At 47.8% G+C, this 11,413-nt stretch overlaps 1 protein-coding gene across 3 annotated transcripts; it reads left to right on the top strand.

The window, feature by feature from the left end:
• Positions 1 to 80: 80 nt before the first annotated feature.
• On the top strand, positions 81 to 10,965 carry PXMP4 (peroxisomal membrane protein 4). 3 transcript variants are annotated; one of them, XM_087749506.1, is made up of 5 exons: positions 81 to 284; positions 690 to 752; positions 1,365 to 1,563; positions 2,518 to 2,777; positions 8,951 to 10,965. In XM_087749506.1, exons 1-5 carry the CDS (start codon positions 169 to 171, stop codon positions 9,018 to 9,020), a joined length of 708 nt encoding a protein of 235 aa, XP_087605632.1. In that variant the 5' UTR covers positions 81 to 168; the 3' UTR covers positions 9,021 to 10,965. The 3 variants fall into 3 exon arrangements, with proteins under 3 accessions (XP_087605632.1, XP_087605633.1, XP_009471614.2); XM_087749507.1 differs by lacking the exon at positions 8,951 to 10,965 and adding an exon at positions 5,384 to 7,806 and having other exon boundaries at positions 82 to 284; XM_009473339.2 differs by lacking the exon at positions 8,951 to 10,965 and having other exon boundaries at positions 85 to 284; positions 2,518 to 4,009.
• Positions 10,966 to 11,413: the final 448 nt, after the last annotated feature.

Here is an 11,413-nt window from a genome sequence, read left to right as displayed (position 1 = left end):
CGCAGGACAGACACTCCCCCCCCAACGAGCGGTTAAGTTGGCGCCACTTATTGGCCAAGAGGGACGACGGGCAGCCGGGAGAACCTATGCGTGCGGCGGGCGGGGCCCCGCCCCCGGAAGCTGTGCGCGCTGCCGGCAGCCGACGGCGGTGCCGGCGGGCGGTGCGCCATGGCCGGCGGCGGGGACGCGCTCCGCGCCCTGCTCCGCGCCGCCAACGCCCTCCTGCAGCAGCGCCGGTACCGCGCCGCGCTCGCCGTTCTCAAGGGCTTCCGCAACGGGGCCGTGTGAGTGCGGCGGGGGCGTCTGAGGGGAGGGAGGGGCGCCGGGCCCGGTGTGTGCGTGGGGGGCGGCGTCTCGGTTCCCTCCGGGCAGCGGGAGGGCCGCCGTGTGCCCTCCTTCCCTGCCAGGAGACCGGGGCTGTTGTGGTAGAGGTTCAGAAGAGGCGTTTCTGTCTCCCTCATGGATAAGTGGGGTTTTAGTGGGCTCCCCTTTGGGCCTGGCTTATTGGGGTGCCCGGGCCCTTAAGCCTGTGGCCTGGCCTCCCTCTGGTTTGGTGTGCTGCTGCTACTGGGCTGACTGAAAACTAACATGTAGTTGCTTAAGTAGCATCTTTTGGCTGTTAATAAATAGAAATACAATCATTTGGTAGCGTAATACAAAAAGTCTGAAATACCTATTCACTTTTGCAGTTATGGAGCAAAAATTCGTGCCCCCCATGCCCTGGTGATGACTTTCCTGTTCAAGAGTGGAAGGTACGAACCCTAGTTCTGTATTTCTGTGTTACTGCTTAGAATGCTTTCATTCAAGCATTCAATCTTTTGTGTTCCCAGAGCGCTTAAAAAGCAGAAGGATGCATGAGCCGTGGTCATAGCCCGTTGTTCTGATGGCTACACAGGACAACTTGTGTGCGCACACGTACACAAATATACGTGCTCGTGGGGGTCAGCCGCTTGTGCTGTGGTTGATGAGAACCAGTGGGCACAGGAGAAATTAGCAGATGCAACAGCAGCGCTCTGCTCTCCATTCAAATAAGGGAAACCAAGCAGTGCCTGTTGTGGCTTTCCTCACTTATGCCAGAGGTTTGCACTTAGGCAAAAAGTAAAAAATAATAATAAAAAAAAGGCTCCTTGACTATTCATAGAATGAGACAAAAGCAGAATTCACTGTCTAAGTAGAGCTGTTGAAAGTATTCTGATGAGTGAGCCAGGGGTGAAGGCGTATGTCCTCCCTCACAAAGCAGGTGTTCTGTGGGGTGCCCAAGCTATCAGTCTAGGCGGACAGGCCAGAGGGGTGTAGCGTCCAGGCTGAGTGACTGCAGTGGTACTGCCTCTTTGCGCTTCTAATTGTCTGTTTCTTTTCTTCAGTTTAAGAGAGAAATTGAAATCGATTGCTCAGGCTACGTACACTCATTCCCGGAACTTGGCGTATTTTGTGTTCACCTACAAGGGGCTGATGGCGTTGCAGTCCCGACTACAGGGGGAAAAAATTCCATTTCATTCTTTCTTTGCAGCCTGCATTGGAGGTTGGCTAGTGTTCGGTGAGAACAATCCCATCAACAGCCAGGTAAATCTGTTTGTTGAAAGTTTCCTTGACAAAAAAAAACAACAGATGGATGATTGTGTGCCAGGAAGTGGTTGGTATAGCCTGGTGTGTTTCTGGTGGTTCTCATCGTGCAGCGTTAGTCTTTTATTATGTTTCTCTTTGCACAAGTTCTGGTTTTAGCTGTGCTGCACTCAAATCCTAGAGGTGTTCACATGCCTTCATGAACGGTGTGTGCAGTTTGAGAGCTAAAAGACCAGGTTCACCTCCAGAGCTGCACTTGTATGCCTAGGAAGGAAGGCAGGCAGGCAATCCGAAGCCGTTGGGTTACCCCGCCTGTCATCTGAGCTGTGGTGACTGACTGCGTGTGCTCCTAGTCTGCCCACTTGCAGGGCTAAATCCTGTAGCTTGAACATTGTGAGTGTAGAGCACAATCAGCTACTGAGCTACACTTAACTAAGCTGGTTAAACTGACAAAAGCTGCTCAGGGGAAGTTTGGTTGTTAACACTCAGTCACAGATTAATCAGTCAGTAAAACACACAGATGCAGATTAATTAAAAGTGTTTTACTTTTGTGGTCCCCTGCAAGAGCATACTTGCAGTCTGGTTTTAGGGTGTGTCCAGTCATAGTTTGTATCTGCTTGGCAGGTTAGCAGGGCTGCTCCGTGACTATTCTATCAGCAGCAGCATCTGAGGTAGCATTAACTGAGCAAAGAAAAATTGTGCAACTGCAAAGATATGTTACATCAAGTGTAACTTGTTGATGACTGAATTAGAGCACCAGCAGAGAAGTAGGACTTTGAGGACGTAGGGAAGACAAACATCTCCAGTTATAAAGGCTGCTTGATATGTGAACCTACAGCCTGTTTGCTGTTAAGTTGGGTAAATTGTTTCCACCCCTCTCTAAATCACTTAACCTGGCTAGTATACCTGCTCAGGCTATTTACTTAATGTTCTTTGGGTTTTCTCTTCATGCAGATCATTATGTACCTGTTGTCTCGTATCCTGTTCGGCTTGTCTCGGCTGGCAGTGGATAAGGGCTATGTCCCACAGCCAAAGCAGGATCCCTTTCCACTTGTCGCTGCTCTGATATGGGGGACAGTTCTCTGGCTCTTTGAATACCACCGGCAAACTCTGCAGCCTTCTCTGCAGTCCTCCATGACCTACCTGTATGATGATAGCAATGAATGGCATGACATTTCTGACTTTCTCATTTATAACAAAAGGACAGACAGCAAGTAGGTGGTTCATTGTAAAACACCTTTGAATGGGATGGTACCTTCCAGCAGCTAAGGGAAAATGTTATTCTGTCTATCAAGCACAGTTGCTTCTTATGTCCTGGCCAAAATGTTCCGATTAGTCTTCTCTTGGCTCTGTTCAGAGCAAGTAAATACCCCACAGAAACTTGTTGCAGTCCTCAGTGAGAGTAAAATGCCTTGGGAATCTTGAGTTAACGTAAGCCTTTTTTAAAAGACGCCTTGTTTTCCCTATAAGTATGTGTTTTTATTTTTTAAAGAAACTAGATATACTTATAAAATGATACCCTGCTGAGTATGTCTAATCATGAAAAAAATGTTTTGGGGATTGTCTGAATCAAGAGAAACAAGAGAAGCGTTTTTTTGTGCTGCTCTGCTGACCATAGTGTAATGGTATTGGGGGAACCTGCTCAGGTGTGAAAGCAGGGACATAATTTCTTGATTTCTGTGGATGACTGTAAATCTTGTTTAAAGTATTACAAGGACAGTTGTGTGCTCCTGAAGAGGGCTTCTCTGCAGTTTTCCCTTAGGGAGGCAATAAGATGTTTGAGAATAAAGCTGTTAAGATTGTCTGGTACAAGCCTGTTAAGTAAGGCTCCGAAGGACTATTTTTGCTCGGTTTCTTTCATGCACTTGGGCTGAATCTGTCCCTCTGCAGAGTGCACTAATTAATAGCCTGTAATTATTTTAAACTTATTTGTAAAGTTTTTAAAAGCTGCTTGAACTAAATACCAAAAACAGTTACGCAACTTAGACTCCTTTGAAAACAGGCTGAGGCACATTGCACGCCCTCAGATATCACACTGGGTACTTTATACGGAAAAGCAAGCAACACTTTTAGCAAGCACTTTTATTTTGGTGGAAGATAAGCACATGGGTTTCTCTTAGGTCCAGAATCTACCCTCCAGAGCAGTGGCATGTGTTAGCTCTAATCAAACTGGAATGTACCTGTAGTTTGTGCAGGCTTGTTGCTGAGCCAGGTTGAGGCCACGGATGAATATACAAGTGAATCTTCCTCTTAAAAATACACTGCTGAGCCCCGGGAATAGTGCAGCACACATTGGGCTTTAACAGAAGATTGACTAGATAGCTGAGAAAGAACAAAAACTGTTTTAAAATTAATAAAACCAAACTGTTAATAGTAAAAAGCACTTACACTGCTGTATAACACTATACCATTCACTTAATGATGTACATTAAAATAATTCTTGTCACACTGGCTTTATGTGGTGATATCACAAGAGAGTCGTTAAGCACCCTGTGCTAACTGTTCCCTTTTGTCTCAATCAGGACTATCTTATTTGCTCCTTTTGTACTTCTCATTTAGAAAAGGTTAGGTCTCCCTGTACCCATCCACTTTTCCATCCTGACCTGACCTCGTTATTTCATAATGGCACTGATGCCACTTTACAGTCCAGGCTCTAGCAGTTTGTCGTATTTAATGGTCCAACCGAAACAGTATGTTTAAGTTCAGGTAGGTTCTGAGCAGAAAAAAAAGTCTCGAGTTCTTAAGTCGTTTTTCCTTGTCCTCTTAAGCTCTTTTATTACTATTATCCATCATCTGAGTGCTGCTTTGCTCTTTATTTTGCCACTCTCTGTGTCAGTAAGAGGAAGAGTTAAATGTCCCCCTCCCCACAGTCTGTCTGGTGCTGTGATGTTTGGGATTGAATCACGTCCTGAGTGTCTCAGGTCAAGTAGGGCTAGAGTCTTCTGGCTCTTGAACTGAATCTAATGCTGAATCTGACTACATTCACTGTGAGATCTTACAGTGTGGAGGCGGAAGCTTCTTTGTGCTCATCCCATGCAAATCCATGACATCCTCACCTTTGGTGCCCAAAAGACAAGATACTCCTTTGTCATAATAACTGTCCGTGGTGCCTTCAACTGTGAACATCACCTGCTATTATGGTCTGTACTGGGTCCTTGAATTTGAACACCAATCGGTATTTAATCAGATAGACCCCAGGAAAGCTACAGAAGTTACGAATTGGTTTTGTTTCTTTGTAGTTAAATATTTTGTTTGGTGTAGATAAGTTTAAAGATTCAAGTAAAGAAAAAATACTGAAGCTACAGGTGAGGTCCGATTCCTTTATAAACGTCATGTCTTCATTTCCACCACTGCGTATCTGAAGCAGCGCGAGTGCAGCACTCTGTTTTTATGTCAGAAGCCTCAATATTGTTCCAAATAAGAATGTTAATATTCTGCTAATATTGCTGGATTCCTACAAGCTTTGATGGGGTTTCAGAAAACCCTTCCAGAATCTGGCAGCCATGGCTTGAGAAGTTCTCCCTAGAACTATTAGACCTGCAAATCCTTGACCATGTATAATTATTGTAGCAAAAGATGATGCAAGCCGGTTATGTGAGCTGTGTGTCTGTAAGAAGTTTTTAACCTTTCTCATTTATAGCTGGCAATCCTTTCTCTGAGAAAGGCTTGTTATTCCCTTAGAGGTGAAATCATTTTCTTCTGTTAGTAGTTCTGCCACTGCAACCATATGGCTGCTTGTGAAGCACTTCTCTGGCCATGTGAAGGACGAGTGACCTGTCCTGTCCTTTTGATGCTGCCGTAGTATCTTTGTCCTCTCTAGATGGCGAAAACAAGCAAGTTCCTAGTATCAGCCTGGCAGCAGTGGCCATCAGTCGTCCTTGGTTCAAAACGCCCCTTTTCTCTTGGGAATCTATCGCCAACTTCACTTTCAAAGCAAATCGTGCCTGAGCCTCAAACCATCTGTACTTGTGATCCAGGAACCAGCTGCCGTCCCTGGAAGACAAACTGCGGCTCATCCCAGGAGCGGGTCCCGTCTAACAGCAGCCATTAGCCGGGCGTTTGCGGACGGTTGGTTTCCCGCTGCGCTGGGGCAGGACGTTAAGCTGCAAGTCACTTTTTTTTCTCCAGGGAAGTAATTGGAACAGTTCTTTAACGGCATTAGTCGGCATTGCCGTTTCTGTGACCAGATAGCTGGGGATGAACCCCTTATGCTACCGAGGTGCTGGAACAATGCAGGCGTGTAGTAGGGAAGTGAACTAGAAGTAATTTGTCTGAGTCAGACTTTTGGGATACATAAGTTACACTCCCTGCCCTCCCCCAGTGCATTGTGTGGGGAATTGAGTCCCCTGTTTGTCTTCCTTTTTTATTAGCATTAAAAGCAAAAGAAATAAAGAGGCAGTTGGGAAGCCACCTGCAAATCGGCCAAATGCTTAAGAATCACAAAGTAGTGCCATTTTCTCCCCCCAGCCCTGATCGGTTTTGAATTTTAAGATTAACATGGTTTTGTTTGTCTACATCAACTTTATTTTACCTTGTTATTTCTTGGCACCTGACTGTGAGATGCTGAGCACCTCTAAAGAGGAGCAGAGTGTCTCAATGCTTAGCTCAGTTTGTCAAAAATGAGGATTTCTGGCTAAAATTGAAGTGTTCATTTTACAATCATGCTTCAGCTTTTAAGCCTCTTTTAGAGGCGGTTTTAAAGGTTAATGAATCAAACTGATCAAAAGTTTTCAGCAAGCTTTGAATAGCAAACTGACTATACTGAGCTATTAATCATTTATTTTATGAAGGAACAAAGCAAGCTCAGGGTTGTTTACTGCCGCTGCATGCTGCCCTAGCATACCCACTGTGCTTCACTTCTCTGTGGAGGACAGCTTGTATGCTAGTGCTGGCTGTCAGGATTGCTGAAGAACCGTTTCCGGGACAATTACATTATTTAACAAAGGTGAAAATTAAATGGGTGGATGACATTTGGCTTAGGTGAGGTTTTCTGTACTGTGTTTGATCCTTTCAGTTAAGGGGAGGCTATTTCTGAAAGAAAAACTTGTGCTTGTCCAATTAGTGCCACAGAGAAGTGCGTACAGAGGTTGGGGCTGCTGTAAGGTGTGAACCTGTGTTTGCAGCGTGACGGCGTGCTTTGTCCCGGTCACCGTCCGTGTGTCTGGGCAAGAACCACCCCTGCTCCGGACAGCTGGGTCAGGAGGGAGAGGCTGCACAAGAGCTTTGATATTGGTGCTGTGAGACTTTCTTACCTTGGTGGAGTAGTTCAAGCTCTGCTTTAAACCGAGCTGGGTGGGGGGCAGAAGTGGGGGGATGATCTCTGGCTGCTGAAGTAGACCAAAACCAGGTGTCCGTGGGGACCCCCTGTGAGTGCAGAGGGCCCCCTGTGCACGCTAAGCTCTGCAGCCAGCTGGGAGCCGCCGTGGAGGGCTGGTGCTAGCGGAATAACCAGAACCCCGTGCAGATACCCTCACACAGGAGAAACTGCTGTGACTCAAGCTCATTTTCACTGCATCAGCACAAATACGACCTTTGGATAATACCCCAAACCGCATGCCGTTTCCTGTTTGTCAGGTGGTGTTTGTCTTCCTGATCATGCCAACCTGAGCAGAATGTGTTGGGTTTTCTGGTTTTGAAATCCAGCAGATAAGGGAGGAGAGAAAATGAGGCGTAATGCTGTCCAGCATAACGTCTGTCTGCCACTGTTAATATTTTAGGGGTGCTAATCTTGAATTTTCAACCTGTGTGTTCATACCAGATTGCTGGAGGAGGTAACTTATTTTCTTTACTTAGAAGAATTTTCATCCGTCTCATTTCCTTATGAGACTGGTGATGAGGAGGGGGAAAAACAAACTAAATGCTCTATGATACAAGTAGTATTACCTCTGCTTTTGGTATATATATATTTTGTGTTCACAATTGCTGTGTAATCCAGGCCCTGATTTTCTGACAATGTAGAATAAAGTTAAGAACATAAACTCAGGTAACTTGTAATTACGCTGATCAGAATGCTTGTAGGAATATGTCAGTTTTTGGTTTTGAAATGTGTGAAAGAGAGGGCAGTGGGTTGTTGAAGTAGCTCTGTCCACTATGAATTGACTCCTTGTGCAGTCGGTGTAGCACAACAATCCAAGACTTTCTGCCAAATGCATTTGCAGATTATTTCTTTATAATGAGTCTTTGAATATTATAATACTGTGCTTTCTATAATAATAATAATAAACACCTATTTTTCTCTCTTTTCTTACTGTCATCATTATTAAGCTAAAATATATGAAGTATCATTATTAAGCTAAAATACATGAAGTAATGCTTAATTATTGCATGTTACGAGTCCTATCTGTAGAGAAGTCATGCATGGAGTGTGTTTTTGGCATCGGTTGTGCCCTCGTGTTACCAGCTTGGAGGCAAGAGCCAGTGCTACTTTGACCACACCATCAGATTTAACTACTGCAGCACTGGCTAGCTTGGGTGAGGATCCTAGCTGCAAACACAAATTGGGGTGGCTGTCATCCTTTTTTTTGTTTGTTTGTTTGTTTGAAGCATGAACTTTTCCTATGCCGTAGCTGTTTGCATCGCTTAGCGTGGCCATATCTTCAGACCAAGTTGAGTCAAATTGGGGCTAGGCTGGGAAGTTTTTACACACGTGTACAAACTGGACACGCTCAAATGCAGTGTAAATGGGAAAGAGTGTGACCAGCTCTTGCATTGCAGCTAGCAAAGAGTCCATCTGTCCCGTTGGGTATTCCTGGGGTGACATGGTTACAGAGCAGACCTTGCAGTCCGCCAGGAACGCGCGCGAGTGGTTGCAGGGAGCGTGCAACTGTTCAAAGAGAAGTCAGCTGGAGGAAGCTCTGTCGGTGCCTGCCCTGCCTGCATGCCGAGTCCTGGCTTCAGTCTGTGTGCCTGGTCCTTGCCCAAATACTCCTCTTTAGGGCAGACAGCTTGCGGCAGGACCATCTGCCAGAGCAGGGCACAGGTACAAGGCACTGGACACGAGCCTGAACCTGCTTTGCCCATTTGCTAAACAAAATAAGGACATAGATGAACAGTTAGACAAAATAAGGATGTAAATAGATGATTTTGCTGCTTCTTCCAAGCTAAGAGCTACAGAGAGAAGATGCTGTAGAGGTAACAGCCATGGTAGGGAAAATAAAGGAGTCCCTGCGTGAGGAGCTCCCTACGGCACGGGCAGGTAAGGGAGGTCCTGATCCCAAGCAGAAGGTGGTCGCTCTGCGAGGGGAGCGCTGAGTAGCTGTAAGACAAAACCTCCTGCTTTGTAGCTGCTGTAATACTGGCGTGTCCAGCCTGGGCCCATGAGAAGCCAACTTAACACCTCCAAACTGATGTCAGTCCTATCTTAAAGTGGGTTTTTCCTCTCTCACAGCATCACACTGTACCTGAGCCCTTCTTCCGTTCCAAGTGAAGCTCTGAGTGAGCTACAGGTTTTGCTCTGACCCTTTACCTGCCTTCTGGGTTCACAGTGCCAATGACCATGCTCTGAACCTCCTGGGAAGTGAACTTGGACTGGCTAGAGTTACTAAGCTTATTCCCAGATGTGCTCCTTGATGACTCCCAGGCTATTTGCACAACGTACCACTGTGCAAGGAAACGCTTCAGCCTCTCCATTCCTCCACAGGCCTGGGGCGAACGAAGCTGAAGAGCCTTGTCGAACGGAGCGGCTTTTAGCAACTGGCGTGGGAAGCAGGCGTTGGTACTGCTCTGGCTTATAGAGGCTGGGACAAGATTGTCCTGTTTGGGTGTGAAGAGCAGAGCGGGGGGCAAGCAGGCTCCGTGCCCCTGTCACTTCTACTGAAAGACTCCACGCATTGATGTGAGCTTTCATAACAGATACCATCATATGAGAGAAGGAAATAACACTGCTCAATCTGTTGTGCCCAGCATCCAAGAGAGTAGCTGACCTCATGTCTTGGGAGAACTGCTGGTGTAGTCTTCTGTAACAAGATGCAAGGGAACAGACAGTTCCTAGCTTTTGGGACCAGGATCTGAGAGAAGACACCTAAACCAGTGATGCTTTCCTTCTGCCGCAAGCAAGCTTTAGTTATTCTATTTGTGCTATCAGACAATCGCTTCAGTTCCTGTAGAAAAAAGACGATGGCTAAGGTGACGGAGGTGGAGGGCAGTAAGGTCAGGATACGGGGGCTCTGGGCTTTCCCCAGCTGCCGGTCCCCTCTGCAGGTCCTCTTGCAGCGAGAGCGTGCCACGCTGTCGGCTCGCCGTCATCTGAACTGAAGCGCTGGGAACAGGAGCGTTGGCAGGAGACCCCGGGGGAAGTCCCGCTTCCCTTCACGCGACGCGGTCATTCCAGCGCGACAGCTCAGCGCAGTCCGTATAGGAACTGCTGAAAGCAGGACCACGCTGTGGATGACAAGGACAGTAAATGTGATTCTGGGACACCTACATGCTAAGGTTAACAGAGCACAGGGAAGCAGGTTTGCATCCTGCCAGCTCTCTCCTGCCTGCTCCCGCTGCCAAGAGATGATTTTGCAGCGTAGATACCAGCTCCGGCTCTGTCTGCGTCCCCGGTGGGCGCCTTTCCTTCAGCGCAGGGACCAGCAGGCACCCCTTGGCCTGAGTCTGTCCCGACGTGCAAGGCAGCCAAAACCCACCCAAACTCGGTGACTGCCGTGGGGTAAATCCGGCTGGGGTACAAAGTGTACGAATAGCCTTCCGGATCCTCTCCATGACCAAGCGGGGCTGTGGAGACAGGACTTTATCTTTGTGCAGCACCTGCCAGACAGCTAATCTTGGGAGCACGTCTCCACTCCTTAGCAGGGCTGGCAAGGCCAGGAGGAGGTTGCAGCTGTGCAGGAGAGGGGATTCATCTGCTTTCCCTCATATGCATGCAAGAAAAGCCCCTGCCCGCCCTTCTCCCACCAGCATTTGCCTTTCATTTGTCTCTGCAACCGCCCTTTTTCAGCACCGCCAGCACTAAAAGCCTTGGAGAAGTTGCAGCGCAGCCAGGCAGCACGGCGGCTCGGGGGAGAGGGGGGCAGAGCACAGCCTGCTCCCCCCGCATAAGCTCCCGCATGAATTAGGGGTTAAAAAAAAACCAACAACAACAAAAAAAACAGCCTTTGTGAGCGGAGCGGGAGCAGCTGGTGCAGCAGCTGTGTCCCAAACCCTGCGTCACCCCAGGAAGCGCCTGGCCGAGGCTCCCCGGGGACGGGGAGAGCACTGCCAGCCATTCGCTCCCGCTCGGCTGTTGGGGTTGTCTTTTTCCCCCCCTCCCCAGATGGAAGAAACATTAACTGTGTGCAAACATCTGGTCTAACTGTTGCTTATGCTTTACGGTAATGATGATACTGCAGGGCAAGGGCTCTGGAGAGCGGGCCCTTGAATATTAGAAGGGCCAAGCGTTAATTAACTGTATTAATTTCCTTTAAGCAAGGCAGCATGGCTATTTGCTCTTTGCTGATGAAGAAACGAGGCACGGAGAGGCGGTGTGATCGGTCACGGACACGCAGTATGTTACTGGCGTATTTAAGGATGCAGGGATCCGGGGAAATCTCGGCGCTCCTCCACGCCGGCTGTCCTGCCGGGGAATTGCAGCTACTGCCAAAGTATCCAGCATAAAATCCTTTAAAGCCTGAAACCTGTTAGGCTGGTGCAGGGGCCCTGCATGTCAGGATCTGCTCCGCAGCCGGTCGGGGTTGGCAGTGGGGCATCTCTGGGCCCTGGGAAAGGCCTAGTCTTTAAACGCAGGTTTTATTTTTATGAAAAGGATGTCTATCTTTTTTCAATGTTTGCCTTTTCACGCAGCGGGAGGGTTATCGGCGCCCTGCAGGCGGGAGATGCTGATGGCGGGAGCCGCCTCTGCCGTCTCCCG

This window comes from Nipponia nippon, unplaced genomic scaffold, assembly GCF_047370975.1.
Source record: "Nipponia nippon isolate SJK-2023a ecotype South Korea unplaced genomic scaffold, ASM4737097v1 scaffold_13, whole genome shotgun sequence".
Classification (NCBI taxonomy): Eukaryota; Metazoa; Chordata; class Aves; order Pelecaniformes; family Threskiornithidae; genus Nipponia; species Nipponia nippon.
The sequence above is the reverse complement of the archived record's forward strand: the minus strand, read 5'-3'. Positions and strand labels throughout refer to the sequence as shown.